Here is a 19,933-nt window from a genome sequence, read left to right on the forward strand (position 1 = left end):
CCCGTCCCGAGCATGTGATTTGGGTTGGAATGTTCTTCAGCAATTGCCAGGGAGCAGCTGGAAGTTCTGAAGTTCATGGGGGCTGGAAGTTCTGAAGTTCATGGGGGCTGGAAGTTCCTGAAGTTCATGGCTGGAGCGCAGCTGATGGTTCTTGTCTCCTTTTTGTCCCCAGGTCGCGCGAGGAGGCAGCGCTGACGCCCGGGGGCTCTCCCACGCCGCCGGGTGCTGCGGATCTCCTGCCAGCTGGATGCGAGCAGGACACAGGAGGACCTGGCCAAGGCTGGAGATGGGGTGTTTGTGAGCACAGTGGCACCTGCCATGCACCCAACGGGCTCTGTGGATGGCACCTTCTCCCGCTCAGCCGTGCAGACCCTCTCCCGCAGCCACTGCCGCAACATCAAGCAGAAGATCTCCCAGTGGGAGGGGAGGACACGGGGCTGCCCCGGCAAGGAGAGGCAGCAGCCAAAGGACTTCGGGGTGAAGTATGATCCCAGCTGCAATGCTGTGTCCAACGTGAAGCCAGAGCACACAGAGAAGGGCAGGTCCAAAGATCCAAAGAGCCTGGGGTTGGACTTCAGGGAAGGTGCACGGACCTGCTTGCAGACTGGTGGCTGTGATGGCCCAGCTTCCCAAGCCAAGGGGAAAGGACAGGGGCAAACAGGCTTCCTGGACCAAGGGGTGACACTGCCCCTAGGGAACTTCTATACCTCACAAGCTCTGTGGAGGAGAGCAGATCCCCCTCTGCCTGGCAAAGCCCCTCCTGTTCCCCTGGACCTTCAGAGGAAGCGAGGGGGCTCTGGCTCCACGGAAAAAGAACTGAAAATCAAAGGAGTGGACTCTCTCTGCAGGGCAGAGAGGAGCTTGAAAAACATTTACTCTGAGGTTGAGGGGCAAGAGGAGGAGCCAGCTCCTGTCCCACCACCCAAACCCTGTAGGACTTTCCGCTACCTGGCAGAAAAGGGTGCTGGTGGTTGCAGAGATTCCAGTGCTACCAGGGAAGTTCCCCTGCAAAAGCAGTGTGGAAGGGACCTGGTGTCATCCTCCAACAATCCTGAGAAGAGAACAGACAGCAGGAGGATCAGAGGGAGAGCCCAGAGGTACATAATTCATCTCTCATGTCTGAAACATGTTTCCTTACCTCAGTTTCTCGATGGGTTTAAGCAGCTTGCTAGCCATGATACCCTTGTGGAGGTGCTACTGCTGCTGATGCTTCTGCTGAAGGGGAGAGGATATTCCTGGATGAAAGTATCCCCTTTCCAGCATTATGTGTGCACTGCTTTTGCTGCTGATAATCTTGCAAAGAAGGCTCCAGGCTCCAAACAGGTGTCAGCCCCACACCTTAGAACAGAGTGGATATGCTGGCCCCAGGGAGAGACCTGCCTGCTCCCTGCCTGCTCCCTGCCTGCTGCTTTGCCCTGAGCTTGCCCTCAGCTGCAATTTGTGGATTGCAGGCTGGCTTTCTCCTGGGACACTGTGGCTGCTGAGTATTTGGCTTTCCTGGGAGTGAAGGATTCTCTTGCTGCTTAAAGTTGAAGAGCGTGGGTTCTCCTGTTGCAATAAGTTTGGCTTTTTTCCCCTCTTTCCTGTGAGTAAAAAACCTCTGAGGTAGCTTGATGCTAGTTCTGCTTGCAGAATTGGGGCAGCTGTGCTAGAGAAGCGTGCACGTGACCATCAGGGAAGAGGCTCGAGGTCCTGAAACCTTTCACGGTGGCAAAGTGTGTGGCAACAACCCAAGTTTTCTGGGCTGAATCCCTGCCAGCTCCTTTGTGACCTCTGTGCCATAATTTTGAAATGCCAGCTCACAAATGCATGAACACCCTGAGCATGAGTAGGAGAGGTCCAGTAAAAGCAGTGCCCTGATTCTGAGGGCTGCTGCAAGTCTGCAAAACGTGTTTTGGGTTCTTGCTTCTGCCAGGATGGGGCTCACTTGGAGCGTGCTTGGCCATGGAGCCTCCAGCTTCAGTTTTAACTTAAAAACCTTCCAGAGTAAGTGAGTAGGACTCACTTGGTGTGCTGGTTTGGGCTGGGACGGAGTTAATTTTCTTCCTAGCAGCTTGTGTGGTGCTGTGTTTTGGGTTTGTGATGAAAATGCTGATAACACAGCAGTGTGTCAGTCACTGCTGAGCTGTGCTTACCCCGAGCTGGGAGGGGACACAGCGGGGACAGCTGACCCCAAAGTGACCCAGGGGATATTCCAGACTGTGTGATGTTGTGCTCAGCAATAAAAATCAGAGAAAGAAGGAGGAAAGGGGGAGACATTTGGAGTGATGTCACTGTTGTATGTGATGGAACCCTGCTCTCCTGGAGATACCGAACACCTCCCTGCCATGGAAAATAGGGAATGAATCCCTTGTTTTGCTTTGCTTGCATGTGCAGCTTTTGCTTTACCTTTTAATTTCTCTTTATCTCGACCCATGCATGTGTTTTCCCACTTTTACCCTCCGATTCTCTGCCCCATCCCGTGGGTGGGAGCGAGTGGCTGCGTGGGGCTGAGGGGTTGAACCTCAACCCTTGGGAATCAGAGTCCAGAGTGGGGCATCCGTGTGCTGGGTGGCCCCAAGGAGGGACCACACTGCGTGTGGACTGGAGACAGCAGCTCGCTGGTACAGGCAGGTGCCTTTAGAAGAAGTTACACTGGTTTTCCTCTAGGAAATCCTTTGAGTTTGAGGACATCCAGGGCTTCCGCAGCCGGAGGGCGGCCACCAACTCCCACAGACCTCGGGAAGAGACAAATGGCACCACGGGATCCAGGCTCGTCTACACACAGTCAGAAGACAACATCTACGAGGACATCATCTGTATGTGCCTGTGCTTCTGGGGGGTGCCCTCACTTTATTGAAGGGTTGCAGTTTTGCTGGGGAGGGAGGATTGAGGATGAGGATGAGGATCCTTTCCAGCCCTTTCTAGCTCTGTGACTTTTTAAGTCCTTCCCCATCTGAGGTTCTTTGTTGGTGTTAGTAACTATCTGCATGTGAACAGCCTGATTTCAGGTGTCCTGGAAGGTCACTGGGATTGGTCTGATGTCTTTATTAGATAAACTGATGTCTTTATTAGCTCTTTGGATGCTTTGCTCGAGTGCTGCCCAGAGATCAGTGTGAACACTGCCAAATTAGCTGCTTTGCAATAGAGCTGCTTTCTCTGCAGGGGTAGAAGTGTTTTGTTCTGCTGTGTCCATGTACAGTTTGCCAAGTTGATGGCAGTGGGTTAGAAGGACCTGTTAAAGCTTGGCTCATAACTGCACACTTTCCCTGCTAATATTCTTTGAAGGAATGCATGGCTTTATCTCCTTTCATAAATCCCCCATACAATGTTTTTTCCAGGTCCTGCAAAAGAGAACCCTTATGAAGATATTGGAGCACTGCCCTTACCCCTCTGGAAGGTCCCATCTGTCTGGAAGCTGCCCCCTCCCCGGAGCATCAGCAGGGCTCCCAAGGTAGAGTGGGGGCATTAAATGGTCAGATGTTTGCAGAGCCATCCTCACAAGGCCCCTACTTTGTGCTCACCCCCAGCCCCACATTCTCCACTGAAAGTCATTGGTTTTCCTTATTTTTTATTGTTTGTTATTGATGTCAATGATATGTAATGTAAATAATGAACAAGCATGGCAGGGGCAGTGGATGAAGCTGCCAAGGAGCAAAAGAATAAGAACAAGAGAGTGTTGATGAGATGCTTCAGTGGGTTGGGTGGGGTGCAGAGTTTGGTAGAGCAGATTTACCATCTGTGGTCTGACTCCTTTGACTCTGACCTTGGACCAAAGCTTGATCTCCTGCTTTACCATCTCTTCTGACTCTGTTTTCCAGCCTCCTCCAAAACCTCCCTTCCTCAGCCGCAAGTCTCTGGAGCTGAAACCCTCCCAGATAAGTTTCCAAGGGCGAGTGAAGGACACCTCTCTGCCTGTCACACTGTCTGAGTGGAAGCTGTTCCGAGCAGTGGAGGCTGCCAGCAGGAGAAAGAACTTGCCCTGGGTGAGATTGAAGTGTGAAATGTTTTTCTTGTGTGGCATTTCAAACTCCTGCTGCGTTGTAAGTGCTCTGTGAGTGGTCACAGAGCTGTTTGCCTGGCAGGTGGGTGCTGCTGTGTGTGTGGACAAGTGACTCTGCTCATCCCATTCCCTCTCCAAGTGGCAGGGCAGGTGTTTGGGGATCAGAGGGCTGGTTGTAGCTGGGACAGTGGTGGATTTGTTGGCCAAGAATCGACAGACAGAGTACTCAGTGTTGACCTGGAAATCAGGGCTCTGTGTGGTTACAAGCTCTTCCTCCTGCTTTGTCATCTAAGCCTTGTTCCCAGTGTTTCCATGGAGTGTAATGATGCTGGTTTTGTGCTCTCTGGGAGCTGAAGGGGCAGTCCTGTACCATGGTGTGTACGTGTTCCCTGCTCCCAGTGACTTCTCAGGCTCATCCTTAAGTTCTTACTGCAGGCCCTGAGTTATTGGATGGCTCTGGGAAGCTGGGCCCTTGGTTCCTTGGCATCTTGGCTTGGAGTTCTTGACTTGGCATCAAGAACAGCTGTTCCATAGTCTAAAGGTGAAGAGGAGCAAATAGGGATAAGTGCATTTCACAAAGCCTTCATACAGTTGTCCCCTCTGGCCTCTCCCTCCTGCCTGGCTGCAAAGGCCAGAGGACTGAGAAAGGTTTTTAATCCACCTTCACATGGAGGACTGTTGTAATTCTCATTTGATGCCTTGGGAATCTTTGTAGATGCTTGGATTGGTTACCAGCTTGTGTCCCTCAAGTGAGGGAAAAGTGATAAAATGCAGCATGTGCTGTAGAAGGAGAACTGCAGCTTCCACTGTGGTGGCACTTTGTGCATGGGACTCAAATCCCACTTGTGGTAGTGGCAAGGACTTAATTTTGCCATGGTAAAATCATTTCACTTCTGCAGATCTTTTTTTTCTTGTGAAAATCACGTGTCTTTGCTCAGATTGCACAGGACTATGAGGTAGAGTTGGACAGCTGCAAAAGCCTTTTCAAACCTTTAAAGTGCTTTGGAGTATCAAGTGACTCCTGTCTGTGCTTCTAAACAAGCTGTAGGTCTGGAAAATCAGGAAGGAGATGGCAAGATTACTAAAATGCTGTGATGGAGAGTATCTTTCATTTGGAGAGGGAAAATAAAACATTCTCCAGAAGCAAACCTATTCCAAAAATCTGGTAACAATTCACATGCAGGAAGAGCATTTGATTCTCTTTGCTCCTGAGGAATTGAGCCAAGACTGCTTGAGAGATTGAGAAAAGGACTGGAGTCTAAATAGAGAAAAACTTACTTTTTGCTTGAGAAACATATGGTTGCCCTAAACACACCCAGGGGCTTGTACTGGTGACTCAGCTGCACAAAAATCAGAACAGAAATGGAAATTCTCTAGGTAAGGCTGGATGAAAGGGGAAAGAAGGCAGATTTGGCAGGAGAAGCACTGCTTTGTGCTGTGGGCTCTTTGTTCCTTGCTGCCTCCTTGTGCTGGGAGGGCTTGACTGAGGCAGAAAATGGGGAGAAATCGACTGGAAAAGAAGAGCTTAAGCCTGGTTTGCTGCGCTGGGGATGAAGGCTTGAGCTGAAAAACAGGTTCTCTCGAATATCTTCCTTTTTATGTAGTATTTGTGGTGACAAATGGCTGGGCCCCACCCTCCTACGTTCAGTTTAATGAATTCTTAACTTGAGACAAGAATGAACTTGACCTGCTCCCTGCACCCAGTGAAAATCCTTCTTCACACGAAGCGAGAGCCGCCTTTGATGTTGGGAGCCAGGGAGCCCCTGTGGCACTGCATTCCTGGCAGGTGAGGGGCAGGTCCAGGGCAGCCTGTGACAGGGTCACAAAAATTGTCAGGGCTCTGGTTTTAGGGCTGTTGTGACCAGTAGAGGAAGATTAACAGAGTCAACTCCAAGTGTCTAAGTGCTGACCCTTCTTTCATGGCTGTAGCTTAGTCTGCGTTGGACTGTGGTTTTTTTCCAGCTTTTTTCTTCCAGTGGATCAGATCTGTGGTGTCCCTGCAGCACAGACCCATTATTATGTCCCACTCTCTGTCTTCACCCATGCAAAAATCACAGAATCCCAGAATGGTTTGGGTGGAAAGGATCCAAAAGCTCATCTCATTCCACCCCCTGCCATGAACATGGACCTTCCACTAGACCAGGTTGCTCCAATCCTGTCATTTTAACAAACTACCCTGGAACAGGGACTGTGCTTGGAGCAGCCTTGTTCTGTGTCTGACTTGTGCTTTGGGACACTTCTTTGAGCTGACATCCAAATGCAGCAGCAAACTTAAAAAACAACCCCCCAAAAAAGGCTCCAAGGTACAGTGAGAGAGCCCTGCTCTTTCTGGGCTTGGAAAGAATTGGGATGCTGGAGGATGTCTGGAATTCCGAATCCTCTGTGGTGTGGAGGGTTTTTAAGATGCTCTTGCAAGTGCCTTTGCAGTTGGCTTTTAATAGAAAATGGAGATGTGATGCCAGACAGTTTGTCACTTCTGCTGTTTGGTAAAGGAAGTGTGACAGTTTCCAGAATGTTGCACAGTTTGGTGTCAGCTTTGAGTTGTGCTCACAGCAACCCCTCTGCTGCAGCAGAAATCTGTGCTCATTCATTCTGCAGTGAGCTGGGCTAGAAGTGCTCCAACCTCTGAGCCAGGGTTCCTGCCAGGATTTGGGCAGCTTTTCCCAAGTGTTGGATGGTGGTGCTGGATAAGGGCTGTTGGGCTCCATCTTGTTGACACCCAGACCCTTTTCTGGCCCCTCACATTAACCTCTGCTTCTGCTTTGGATTTCAGCTGGTACTGAAAATCCAGGAGATCTTTGATTCCAAGCGTGGAAAGAAGAAGGTGAAGCTGCTCAGTCCTGCTGGGAGAGAAGCACCTCCAGTGAAAGGTATTGTGGTCTCCAGCACCACTGTCTGTGCTATAAAACCTCTTGAGTGGCACAATTCCTGCACACCCTGGCCTGGCACCACCACCCTGTGCTGGGCTGACACAGCAGTGCTGAACCCCACGTCTTGTGGCTGGAATTGAGCTTTCAGCATCACTGGGATTGGCAGCACTTGCCTAACCCAAGTTTAACACTGTCACAAGTGGAAGATTCTGAGCCTGAAGAGCTGAGCTACTGGATAAAAGTGCTTTTTCAAAGAAGCAGAGGAAAGCCAAAAATTCCTCAGAAAACCACTTGGCAGAAGAACTACCTCTGACTACTCCACTCGTTGCTTTTGTGCCTCTAAAGTGATATTCCTGTGTTGTTCTGATTTTGTAGCCATAGTGTGGTCTTTATTTATAGTATATTCTGTTCAGCAGCTCTGCAAAGTTTTATAGCAGTATCAAATAACCCCCTGGTTTCTGCTCTTTGCCTGTGTTCAGCTGACCTTCAGGTCATTTCCTGACAACAGTGACTTGATATCAACTCTGCTTTTTGAAATTCACTGTTGTAACACATTTGCCAGCACCAGCTGCCCTTTGCTGGTGCTTTGGGCAGGATTGGTGGGCAGCCCTGAGGGATGTTGATCTGATGAGTCTCAGTTGTCTCTCTTTCCCAACATTGGGTGTTGCCCATCTTCCTTCTGCATGGCTAATAAGTGAAAACTATGTGTGTTTCAGGTGAAACCAGTGGGAATGAAAGCGATACGGAAAATCAGCCAAAAAGTGAGTGAATCACAGGGGCTGGTCCTGTCCCCACAGCACTGCACCCTTGGCTAAGGCTCTGATGGGATGAGCACAATTAGTGGTGACTTCTGCTGAGGCAGAGAAAGGGAACCTCTGAGAGGTTCCCAGCTTCAAGGCTGGGAGCTGCTGCTGTGACAAATGATGCCTGAACGCCAGAAAATAACTCTCTGAAACTTTTCTGAGTATTAGAAACAAAAAGCACTCGTTTATTTACAGCATGCTGGGTGCTCAGGAATCATTCCCAAAGTAGGGAATTACAGAAGTTCTGCAGTTTTTATACTGTAATATCTAGACATTACATCATCTGTTACACTCACTTCCCAAATCTCCTACAATACCACCTTCACCCCACCCCTGACACGCCTCCCGAATTTGAGTCAGTGGTCCTAAAACAACCACTCCTTCATCTTCCTTTGTGTCTTCCTCATCATCTCTGTCCTCCCTGGGACAGATTCAAGGCCTCTGGGTGGCTTTAACTACTTATATCAAGTAGTGGGACTCTGTTATGTCTCTTTTTTAGTACATTTCTACAGATAAGTAGCTCTTCACCTTGCTAAAATCTTTTGCCCGTTGAAATTCTTCACAAGGAACATTAAACAGCGTTTTCAGAAATCTTGTACAAAGGTCCTTAGCGAGCTAAAAGTAATAATGAGCTCTACTAAAACCTTACATAATATAGATTTTTAAGGCATCACAAACCAACCTCTATTTCTGCCACTTCCCATGAGCGCTGGAGGTTTAAATGCCATTAATGTGCCTGTCACAAGAAACAGATTAATTTTGGGGTTGGTAGAGTCACACTTAACTAAAATATGTCTTCTGGGAGATTGTCCTTGATCAACTTTGCTGCCAACACTTGAGATTATTCCCCCCCTAATTCCTTCCCTTGGTTCTGTTTTATGTAGTGCTGTGAAATGCCCTTTTCTCTGGGGAGAAGTCACTTGGGTGTTTGTCTGGTTCCACAGTCCTGAGTTTGATCACAGACCCAAACTACAGACTTGAAACACCTCCTTGGTTTTAGCTGGTGTGGGGAGGCCCTGGCACAGGTTGCCCAGAGAAGCTGTGGCTGCCCCATCCCTGGAAGTGTTCCAGGCCAGGTTGGACGGGGCTTGGAGCAACCTGGTCTGGTGGAAGGTGTCCCTGTCCATGGCAGGGGGTGGGACTGGATGATCTTTAAGGTCCCTTCCAACCCAAACCATTCTGGGATTCTGTGAATTGTTTTAGGAGTTTCATTTGCTTGGAGGGAAACACACAAAAGGCCTTAACTTGGAACAAATAATGAAGTTCCACTTTTTTATGCTAAGGAGAGTAATGGAGAGTGAAGAATCTCTGCAGAAATACAGTGATTGAGTCACTGCCTGGTTTGAGAGTCGTTTGAAAGTGTCTAGGATGTGTCACGGTGCCTGGGCCACAGGAATTTCTGACGTCAGAGTGCTGTGCCTGTGCTTGTGAGTCTGTACTGCCTGTCAGGGCACCCCAGCCTGGAGGTTTCTTGGCCAGGAAACTGGCTCTGCCTCTCCTGAGTGCCAGTGCTGCTTTAGAGTCGCTGCCTGGCAGTTACTGGAGCGGGGCTTCCATCGCCATTCCCACAGCACATCACTCCAAGGTGCATGGGAAGAACATCAGGGGCAGCAGGAGAATGCTGGACATTGGTCAGGAGGGATTTGCAGAGCTGCTGCAAGGCCTGTGCTCCCTGTCTGAGTCATGCAACTGTTGAGGTTGGAAAAGATCTCTGAGGTCATCAAGTCCAACCATCAACCCAGCACCACCACCATGTTCACCATTAACCCACGTCCCCAAGTGCCACATCCACACGTTTGTTGAACACCTCCAGGGATGGTGACTCCCCCACTGCCCTGGGCAGCCTGTGCCAGTGCTTTACAACCCTTCCTGTGATGAAATTTTTCCTGTCATCCTGTCACTTGTCTCCGGGGAGAAGGGCAGCTCTGTGCTTGAGGAGCTGACTCGGGTGTCCCGTATCCCGTGGAGAGAAGGAAGGATGTCAGGCAAATCCACCCATCTCTTTTCCCCCTCTAGAGATGATGATGAGTCCTCTTCTGTGACCTGCAGGTGTGTGGCAGTGACAGCCACAGGCTGATTTGGGGTTTATTCCTCTCTGCAGGTCGCCACAGGTGCCCACGGCAGGTTCAGGCAGCCTCCAAGAGGAACCCGCACTACCAGACCCTGGAGAGGGATCTCATAGAGCTGCAGGAGCAGCGGCTGTTTGAGCTCTTTGTGGTGGTGTCCCTGCACAAGAAGCCATCTGAGGTGACCTACACACCACAGATCATCCAGCAGTTCCCCAGCAAGGTAGGAGCTGCTTGGAAACCTGCCCACAAAACACACTCAGCAGCGTTTCCCTTCCTAAGGGTGGGATACAGGCTTGGAATGTGAATACCTTGCTCTGTTACAGACCCAATGTATGGCACTGGGAGGTTGTTGAATATATTTCTTGGTAATGAGTTTATTGTCTTTTTTGGAACTAGGAAGGCTCCTACTTAATTCAGATTTCCTGGAAATATCATAAATCCACACAGGATTGTGATACCTGCTGAGGCAGATGAGGGAGAGGAAGGGAGTGCATTGCTCTATTCCCAAAGCTGGCAGGATCTCATCCTGGCAATCTGATTTATCAGCAGGGAGTGAAGCAATTTGACTGATGGTGCACAGGAACTGGAATCCCAGGGCTTTTATGCTTATTGATGCTATTTTGAAAAAAATAACAATAAAAAGGCAAAGCTGTGTGTACCAACCCCCCAACCAGGGGAGAGCTGTGCAAGTTGAAGTGCTGTAGCTACCACGAGCCATTTGAAATAAGCTGTTCAGCCCAGATGGGTGACAAAATCAGTGTGTGACTCTGAGTTATGGCTCAGTGTACACGGTTGTGAAGCTGAGATGGAGCCTTGATGCTTCTGTGGTTCCAGATTGAAATGAATATTCAGCTGTCACTGCCTAGGCTTGTACTGCTGCCTTCCACTGAAACCAGGACAAAGGTAGGAATTCTGGCTGTGCTGCCAGGAGAGAGCCAGAGATTATTAAGGAATCTGCATGTCATCCAAATAGGAGATGTCAGATTCCTTGAGGGGGACCCCAGCAGGACCCACAGTGTCCCACTTCCAGCTGCCTCAAGGATTTATGCACAAGTAACTCCTGTGTCTTAAATGTGTAAATGCTCTGGATTCACAAGATGGATAAGGAACTACAGCCAGAAAGAGTGCACAGTGTTAATTTAGTAGGTAAAACTGAAAATACATAAATAATACTTGCTAAAAGTGCAAACTTGAGGGTGATAGAGGAAAAGAAGGAATGTGGCAGATTTAGCTGCAACCTCTCAGTCTGTCCACTGCCTTTGGGAAGGGCACTGCAGGGCTCCTCTCCTGCTGCCCCAGCACACAGCCCAGCTCTGCCATGTGGCTCTTTACTGGCTTTTGTAAGTGCACTGACACAACAAATTAATTTCTCAGTATTTATTTATTTTCTGCTCAAATGAAAGTGTTTTGATGAGTGGCTTATGATGGGACACTCTGTCATATTGGGATTTTGCAGGAAAGATTGCCAAGTAATTATGGAGGTGTTCTGATTACAGATTTGCCTCCTTTCTAATATTAGCCTTGCTTCCAAGTAATCTGCTGTCACCCTCTTCTTTGGGCTGTGTGCCCAAGGACATCAAAGCTTTTGTACAACTGTTACTCTGTGAAAATGCTGTTCTGTTTTCCTCACTCTCCTTCGAGCTGTCACAGCTTGGGACACTGGAATAGCCTGGATGTGCTGAGTGTCTAAAACCAGCTTTGTGCCATAAACTTTTCACTTTTCGGGGGCATTTCCTGCTTAATGTGCATTTCCTAAATGTAGGCATTTCCTAAATGTGATCTCTCTTATTTGAACACCTTCCTTTTGCCCTTTCTGGGCAGTTTTGTGTATGGAGAGTTGGACTCTAGTCTTTGAGGGATTTGATTTGAACCCACACGTGGTGTAGCTGGAATGTGTGATTCAGAGACACTGTTGTTGCATTCGAGTTATGAGTGATCTCTGCACATCACAGGCTGAACACATTCCTGCCCCTGTTAGTGTTTTCAGATCTCCTAGGGATAGAACCAAGGCAGGCTGACCCAGCTATCATTTGGGGGGTCAGTTCTGGCTTCATTCCCCAATAAACTTGAGTGCTTGTAAATCCTTACTGTGTTCTTACCAAGACCAGCTGGGTCATTTTACAAAGGTCCAGTCAGCAGGAGAAATGCAAGAGGGAACTGGGAATCTCTTATATTCAGAATATATTCTCCTGTACCTGTGCATTAGTTATGTGATGGATCAGCATTTGAAGTGTCAGGAAGATGCTTTCTCTGTTGTTTTAAATGCTGCAGCTGTGCACCAACTTCAGTGACTTCAAATGCATGTGTTACCCCTCCAGCCTGAACATCCCTTCAGACAGTCCAAGGATACTGAAGAGAGGCTAAAGGTCATTCCCAGATTCTGCTTTCCAGATCCTAAAGACTGGTTTCCTGCTTCAGACCTTAAAAGGTAAAGACTTGGTTCTGAATGCTTGTGCCTGAAACAGGCACTGCTGAGAGCTTTGGTGTGAGCCAGAGGAACTGCAGCCAGAGCAAGGGAAAATGGGAAAGGCTGAATCCCCTGTGCAGGGGAAGATGAGATGGGGACGTGGGCTCAGAGTTCTGCTTCTGCCCAAGCACTGTCTTTCCTTTAGGGAAGTTTGTGATATCTGTCCAAAACCAGCTGCTGGGGCTGGAAGTGCTTCTGCTGCTCCTTGGCTGAATGGAGAAGCAGCCAGGAAGGAGGAGGGCTGGAACAGCTCAGTGAGAGCCCATGGGCTGCAGGCTTTCCTCCTGAACAGAGCCTGAAGTCCTTGCTAACCACAGCCAGGGATCTTCAACATGACCAGAAGGAGAATGGCTTTATTTTGTGTGTTTTGTCAGTGTCTTCTCTGAGCTGTGTGGTGAGTTAACCCTGATTTAACCCTGCCTTTTGTTCCCCAGTGAAACGTTCTCCTTCGTGCTGACGGGTGAGGACGGCAGCCGCTGGTTTGGGTACTGCAAGAAGCTCCTGGTAAGGGTCTGTGTGTGGGCTGGAGGGTACAGAATGCATTGCCCAGGCACAGTCAGGTGCAGGACATTAATCAGAGGTGGTTTTCCATGTGGGGTGTGCAGCCTGTGCTGCTGTGGAGGTACCAACCCTTTAAATGCAGAGGGAAGGGTCACAGTGATCCCCAGAAATAGTGAAATGGGCTCTGGGCATTCCTCAGGAATCTTATAAGTGTAGAGGGAAGTGCAGCAGAAGGAATTCTGTGAATGAGCTGCAGTGCAGGGGCTGGGTTGTTTATTGCCCCCCTGTTCTCAGCAGAGCTGTTGCTGTTGCCTTTCAGCCAGAAGGGAAGGGGAAGCGCCTGCCCGAGGTTTATTGCATCGTGAGCCGCCTGGGCTGCTTCAACCTCTTCTCCAAGGTGAGCTGGGGACAGCCTGTCACCCGAGTCTCTGACAGCCTGCAAGCTCCAGGAGGATGCCTCTGGCAAGCCTAGAATTGCTTAGTGATTGCAGCTCATCCCCTGAGAGTGGGGGTTTCTTGCTGCCTTTGCTTTGAGAGGGAAAATAAAGTGATACTAGTGCAGAGACTTGTGAGCCAATACACAGATCCTTCAGCAATTACTGTCAGGATGTGGCTTCTGATACCTGGTGTTGTTGAGGATGCCCCTTCATCCTCTTCTTCCATGACTTGGAAATGGAAAATCAGTTTGGGAATGGGGTAGATCTCACCTTGTTTCTTGTAGCACCAAGAGGAGGGGAGATAAAGAGATGAAGAATGGGGAAAAGTGCTGCAGGTAAAGGGCAGAATAATACAAGGGTAAACTTTGATGAAAGCTGATTCTGATTGTTGGAGCAGAGAGTTTCTAGAACAAGGTTCCAGGAAGGTTTCTTGGGGAGGATGGTGGGATGTTGCTTCTCTTACTCCTCTAAATAATGAGAATTTATTACTACACACAAGACATTTCCTTCCAGTAGCAGGAGGCTGGAGAATGGAGAGTTGTGCTCACAGGAAGCTGTTCCTGTTTGATTGTTCAGGCACTTGAGAGGGGCTCTCACAGGGGTCCCAAGCGAGGGGGAAGAGCTTCCCCATAGCCTGGAATGCTCAAAGAGGGGCTCCCACCTCCCCTGGCTCACCAGCAGCAGTGAACCAGTGCCTCATGTGTTTTCCTGCAGATTTTGGATGAAGTGGAGAAGAGGAGGGAGATGTCCCCAGCCCTCGTGCACCCGTTCATGCGCAGTGTGATGGAGGCTCCATTCCCTGCCCCGGGACGCACCATCACCGTCAGGAGTTTCCTGCCCGGAGCAGGAGATGAGGTAACAGGGATCAGGATGGGCTTCCCTCTGTTAGTGGGGTCTCTGGGACACAGAGCCTCTTTGCAAACTGCCCTTCAGTGATGCTGCCTCTAAATAATCAGTCTGGGGAAAATGCCCTGAAGTCGCAAGGGAGGTTGTTACAGAAACCAGCTTTCTGTGGAATCCCCTGCATTGGAAGTGATTCCCTGCTTTTTAAGGAGGAGCTGTTGGGGAGTCCTCTGTGCTGCACCAACTGCCTGGGCCACGGGGTTCCACTTAGGATCATAAAATATCCTGAGCTCGAAGGACCCACAAGGATCATCCAGTCCAACTCCTGGCCCTGCACAGGACACCCCAAAATCCCACCCTGTCCCTGAGAGCATTGTCCAAACACCTCTTGAGCTCTGGCAGCCTTGGGGCCGTGCCCACTGCCCTGAGGAGCCTGTTCAGTGCCCAACCACCCTCTGGGGGAAGAACCTTTCCCTAATACCCAACATAACCCTCCCCTGGCACAGCTCCAGCCATTCCCTGGAGTCCTGTCTGGTCACAGAGAGCAGAGATCAGAGCTGCCCCTCGTGAGGAAGCTGCAGACCCTGATGAGCTCTGACCTCGGGCTCCTCTTCTGCAGGCTGAGGGGCAGCAGCTCTGGGCTCCCCCAGCACTCTGTGTCTCTCTCACCCCTCAGGTGATGGAGCTCTGCCGGCCCTTGGACTCTCGGCTCGAACACGTTGACTTCGAGTGCCTCTTCCAGTGTCTCAGTGTCCCCCACACCATTCGGGTCTTTGCCTCTCTCCTGCTGGAAAGGAGGGTCATCTTTGTGGCTGACAACTTAAGGTAATAACTGAGTGTGAGTGAGTAGTTCTTTCTGAGGGATACTGTTATTGGATACTGTTATTTCTTCTGCCTTTGGGCCTGTTCCACATGCAAGCATCTTTACTTTTTGTAATTAGTTGCATTTGAAAACCTTTTGCACTTGCCACGCAACGTGTGCATGCTTAGATTTTGGAGTATGCTGTTTACACAAGAGGAAATATGTTTACTTTACCTTTTTAGTCTGGGTTGATGCTGTTTTAGCTCCCCATAACTGACTTTAAAAGTGGGTGCACGAGACTTCTGCTGCTGCACACAAACACTTGCCCTGAGCGTTTCTAACCTGTGGCTGGAGCTGAGATCTGAAGGAAACACTGACAATCCACCCTGTGCCTCTCTCACCTTTCCAGCACTCTGTCTAAGTGTGGCCACGCTGCTGTTGCAACACTTTACCCCTTCACCTGGCAGCACACCTACATCCCAGTCCTGCCAGCCTCTATGATCGATATCGTGTGCTCTCCGACCCCGTTCCTAATTGGCATTCTCTCCTGCTCCTTACCACAGCTCCAGGACCTGCCCATAGAAGAGGTGAGAATGGGGTGAGGGACAATGTCAGTGGGATGAGGTTGCCCCCTCTGGAATAATCTCTGGATTCTGTCTTAATATAAACTCAGACTTTTTGAGAAGTTGGTGAACTTGGCGGACACCGGTCAGGGTGTTCCAGTGTTATCAAAGATAAATAATGTTCACTGTTCTTAGAGACAGGAATATTCACTGTTCTTAGACACAGGCTGCAGTTAGGCAGAACTTGTGTGACAGGACATTTAAAAAACAAGAAAAAAAAGTTGGGTTTTTTTCTGTACAGCAACATACCTGGTTACGAGTCAGTGTGTTTTGTACATCTTTCCTCAGGTTCTCATTGTTGATCTTTGTGCTGACAAGTTCTTGCAAGAGGTGAGTGAAATAACAGTACTAGTCACTCATGCCTGGAAAAGGCATCAATGACAGAAATAAAAACAAGCAATCAGGATAAGCTGGTGTTCATATGTAGACTCCAGTGGCTGAAGAAATACCTTGTAATCCCTTTGGACTGACAGAGAAGGGAACAGGCTTAAAAATCCCATTTGCATGATATGGAGAGCTCTGCAAAGCCAAAGATGCTGCTTGTCTGAGCTGAATTTAAAAATGGATACCTAGTTTATTATGTGAAGGAGATCACTAAGATTCTCTGCTGCCTTCTGGCTGTCTCTCTCTGTACTTGTTCTGTAAAATACTTTCTCCTCTCTCATCTAGGTGGGGTGTGTTTGTTGGTTTGGGTTGTTTTCCCCAGGAGTGATAATCTAGGGAACAAATTATCACAGTTCACTTGTGGTTCTTTGCTGAATTCCACCTAAAGTGCTTCTGCATCACCAGACAAGGACCTACAAACACACTGGGATATTTATTACTAGTTCAGGAGGATATTTGCTTCTCCTTTCCCTCGTCTCACTGTCCTGTTTTGCATTGCAGCCTGCAACTGGAGAAAGGTATTAAAGGATTGGGGTTTTTTTAAAACCCTAATTTTTGGGGGGTTGAGACTTGTCATATTTTCTCAACAGACTTGTTGTTTGTTGTTGTTGTGTGTTTTATCACTGGTGGAATAAGCCTGAGTCCATGTCGTGGCTGTAGCACGTGTTCTGTGTTGGCCAGCTGTGTGTGTGACTCGAACAGAACGTGTTTGGAGGGTGCTGAGCAAATGTTTTTCATTTCTGTGGCTACAAAACAAATACATTGCTCCACCAAGATCCACCATATCCCAGAGTAACTCCCCTCTAACTCCTTTAGGCATGTTATGGATGTTTCTGTTCTGTTCCCTGGTTCTGCTGATGATGGATCTAACACAAAAATCCTTCCTTGGCCATTTTTTCTCTGTAGGTATCAGATGAAGACGAGATCCTGCCTCATAAACTGCAGGCTGCACTTGTACAAGTCTTGGAAGAACGAAGTGAAATCCTGTCACATGGGCAGAGTGACACACAAGGTACTTCTGTGGAAAATTTTCTGTGGAAAAGTGTTTTCCCATTAGCAGATCTTTATAGCTGCTGTGGAGTTGGTATAAAAATGAGCAAATGGGAATAAACGTTAAGAAGGGACATTTTAGCTGTTTCCCTGTGATCCTGCTGAGAACATCTTCCTTGTGAATGTGTGAGAAGTTTGGTGTGCTGACAGTTCTTCCTCTTTTCACAATCAGTATGTGCAGAGCCATAGTTTTCCTTGGGCCAAGGGCATCAGTTCCTGTGCTTTGAGGGTTTTTTTGATTTTTCTTAAATGGCAGAGACAATGCTTTTCTCAAACAGAGAGTTTCTGTACTTTAGAAGGTACTCTGACAGATCATTTTCAAAGCTGGACTGATTTATACATAATCCATCAGATAAGGAAGTGTGAGTGTTTTAAAAAGCATTGGATGGCTGCAGAGAATGGCATTGTCAAATGATGTAATTCCATACATATGAGAAGTAACAAAGTTAGTTTTTCAGTGGGTTTGTGTTCTGTAGTTTAAGAGAATTAAAATTATCCTGTCAGCTTATTAGATACGAGATGTTTGGCAGGAAAAATGAAATTCTGAATGTTTTAACTACTGGAAAGGCTTTAGAATTGAACCTGTCCCAGCTGCAGCACAAAGCTGACACGGGAAATGGAATATTTGAGCTGTGACCTGTTTGATATCAAAGAGTCATCTGAGATTTCATAGTCTGAGACAGCCAGCCCAAAACATAACTGAGGTCACTAAGAAAAGCTGCTCCTCCTTTAGAAGAGGAATGACCAAAGTGATGGGAAATCCCTCTGTGTCCTGCTCACAGGTGATGTGACTCTGAACTCACTGGTCTCTGAGGCTTTTGTGCAGTTCTTTGTGGAGATTGTTGGGCACTACTCCCTGCACATGAACGTCACGGAGAAGGGGGAGCGGGTGTTCCAGCGGGAGCCCTTCCGCAAATCCCACGTGTCCCGCAACGTGCGCCACTTCCTGCAGTTCTTCATGGAAACACAGATGTTTGCAGGGTTCATCCAGGACCGGGAGCTGAGCAAGAACGTGGTCAAAGGTAGGTTTGATCTTTCTTCTTGTCCTGGAAAGTTCTCCTGTTGGGATTTTGGCATGTGGAATAGCCCCATTCTCTTCCAGTTACTCAACAAAATTCATCTTATGAAGCAAAGAGTTTTTGCATCTCTCCTTTCTGGGCTCGATCCTGCAAGTTACAGACTCTACATGCAGGGTTTCTTTTCATAACCTTGTTAAGCATAGAAGATGCCACAGGGTGGAGTAGCTCATCTAGGTGAGTGATTTTTAATGTTTTTGGATTTTTTTCTCTTTAGGCCTTTTTGAGGTCCGTGCCTTGGAGTATTTGGAGAGTATTCCAGAGACGGAACGAACTGGAATGAACAAAATCCTTCGCAGCCTTGGTAAAGGGAGACCCTTGATTTTTGTTGATTTTTAATTTTTTTAATTAATTTTAGCTATTGAATAATTCATTTGATGCAAAGGAGAGCAGGGCCCCTTCTTTGCCTTGGGCACTTGTGTTCCTTTGTTTAGATTTGCCCCTTCAGGAGATGCCGAACACTTTGCGAGATTTTTCTTTTATTTTTAAGCTTTTGCATCTTTATCTAAAGTTTGTGGGAGGTGCTGCTCTGGGGGATGTCCAGGCTTGATCCTTAACTGTGATCCTGGCTGAGGACACACTCAGGGGCCAGAAATTGTGTCTGTAGCAGAGTGTGGCCATGTGTGACTCAGCCAGATGCTCCTGGTGTGTCTCCAGCTCCAGAATCATGGAATGGTTTGGGTTGGGAGGGACCTGAAAGCTCATCTCAGTCCACCCCCTGCCATGGGCAGGGACACCTTCCACTAGCCCAGGTTGCTCCAAGCCCCGTCCAACCTGGCCTTGGACACTTCCAGGGATGGGGCAGCCACAGCTTCTCTGGGCAACCTGTGCCGGGGCCTCCCCACCCTCACATAAATCTCTTAGAGCTGTTTTTTTTCCCTGCAGGCAGCAAAATGAAATTTCTCCAGAAGAAGTGACCTGGCGCTGCTGCGGGACAGCGGCGGGACCGGGGCGGGGGAGCCGCCGGGCCATGCCCGGGGCCGGGCTCCCTGTGCGGGGCGGGGGCTCCGTGTGTGTGTGTGTGTGCTGCGTTAACAGTCATCTCATGGATCGAGATCCAGCTCGTGGATCAATAACCAGCTCTTGGATCCAAACCCTTCCCGTGTCTCCGTTCTTTGCGGGGGTGGGCGGGGCGGGGCCAAGGCTGGGGTGGGCGGAGCCAGGGCTGGAGTAAAAGCGGGAGGGAAGGGGCGGAGCCGGACTGTAAGGGGCGGGGCCTGGGGCCCAGGACCGAGAGGGGCGGGGATCTGACTCGGGAAGGGGCGTGGCTGAGTCGGGAGGGGCGGGGTCTGTGACTGTGAGGGGCAGTAGAGGCGAACCCGATGGGGCGTGGTCTGAGCCGGGAGGGGCGTGGCCGGGCTGGGGGGGCGGGGTCTGCTCGCGGAGCCGCGCGCGGTCCCACCGCCTGCCTGGGGAGGGCGGGTCCCGCGCACGCGCAGAGCGCGCGCGGCCGCGGCCAAGATGGCGGGCCCGGGGCTGGTGGCCGGGGACGTGGTGGTGGATGCGCTGCCCTACTTCGACCAGGGATACGAGGCGCCGGGAGTGCGGGAGGCGGTGCGTGCGGGGCCGGGGCGGTGGGCGCGGGGCTGAGGCGGGCGGACCTTCCCGCTTGACGCCCCGTGTGCGTTAGGCCGCGGCGCTGGTGGAGGAGGAGACGCGGCGGTACCGGCCGACCAAGAACTACCTCAGCTACCTGCCCGCGATCGACTACAGCGCCTTCGAGGTGAGTTGAGGCGGCCCGGCGGTCCCCCATGTGCCGCCTGTTCCCCCCACCCCATGCCCTCTTGTGTCCCCTCCTATACCCCTCTCATGTTCTTCCCCTAAACCCCTCGTCTCCCCGAAGCCCCTCTTGTGTTTCCCCCATCTTCTGCTTGTGTTTCCCCCATCTTCTGCTTGTGTTTCCCCCATCTTCTGCTTGTGTTTCCCCCATCTTCTGCTTGTGTTTCCCCCATCCTCTGCTTGTGTTTCCCCCGTCCCCCTCTCGTGTCCTCCCCCCAAACCCCTCTCGTGTCCTCCCCCCAAACCC

The 19,933-nt window shown here is 49.7% G+C and overlaps 2 protein-coding genes across 4 annotated transcripts in view; both read left to right on the forward strand.

Moving 5' to 3' along the window:
- The first annotated feature begins 226 nt into the window (after window positions 1-226).
- On the forward strand, window positions 227-18,869 carry DENND2C (DENN domain containing 2C). Of its 3 annotated transcripts, none has more exons than XR_003536187.1 (18): window positions 227-1,097; window positions 2,650-2,798; window positions 3,321-3,433; window positions 3,801-3,965; window positions 6,756-6,852; window positions 7,569-7,613; window positions 9,757-9,944; window positions 12,043-12,152; window positions 12,626-12,695; window positions 13,012-13,089; window positions 13,844-13,984; window positions 14,649-14,797; window positions 15,184-15,361; window positions 15,686-15,727; window positions 16,283-16,299; window positions 16,688-16,793; window positions 17,614-17,853; window positions 18,125-18,212. XR_003536187.1 is itself a non-coding variant. In XM_027695256.1 (18 exons), the coding sequence occupies exons 1-18, from the start codon at window positions 319-321 to the stop codon at window positions 18,822-18,824; spliced, it is 2,769 nt and encodes a 922-aa protein (XP_027551057.1). In that variant the 5' UTR covers window positions 229-318; the 3' UTR covers window positions 18,825-18,869. The 3 variants fall into 3 exon arrangements, 2 of the variants coding, with proteins under 2 accessions (XP_027551058.1, XP_027551057.1); XM_027695256.1 differs by lacking the exon at window positions 16,283-16,299 and adding an exon at window positions 18,793-18,869 and having other exon boundaries at window positions 229-1,097; window positions 18,125-18,211; XM_027695257.1 differs by lacking the exons at window positions 7,569-7,613; window positions 16,283-16,299 and adding an exon at window positions 18,793-18,869 and having other exon boundaries at window positions 228-1,097; window positions 18,125-18,211.
- A 458-nt stretch (window positions 18,870-19,327) lies between these two features.
- Window positions 19,328-19,933, forward strand: part of BCAS2 (BCAS2, pre-mRNA processing factor) — a 2,964-nt gene continuing 2,358 nt past the window's right edge. The window contains exons 1-2 of the mRNA XM_027695384.1: window positions 19,328-19,461; window positions 19,538-19,630. Coding sequence (XP_027551185.1) covers window positions 19,369-19,461; window positions 19,538-19,630 — 186 coding nt within the window. The 5' untranslated portion in view covers window positions 19,328-19,368. The remainder of the gene's footprint in view (window positions 19,462-19,537; window positions 19,631-19,933) is intronic.

Source organism: Neopelma chrysocephalum, unplaced genomic scaffold, assembly GCF_003984885.1.
Source record: "Neopelma chrysocephalum unplaced genomic scaffold, ASM398488v2 Primary Assembly neopelma1_100, whole genome shotgun sequence".
Classification (NCBI taxonomy): domain Eukaryota; kingdom Metazoa; phylum Chordata; class Aves; order Passeriformes; family Pipridae; genus Neopelma; species Neopelma chrysocephalum.

Coding starts and splice junctions, on each gene's coding strand:
- DENND2C (XM_027695256.1), top strand. CDS start 319: ATGCACCCAACGGGCTCTGTGGATGGCACCTTCTCCCGCTCAGCCGTG. Junction 2,799..3,320: donor CATCTACGAGGACATCATCT/GTATGTGCCTGT, acceptor TGTTTTTTCCAG/GTCCTGCAAAAGAGAACCCT. Junction 13,090..13,843: donor GCTTCAACCTCTTCTCCAAG/GTGAGCTGGGGA, acceptor GTTTTCCTGCAG/ATTTTGGATGAAGTGGAGAA.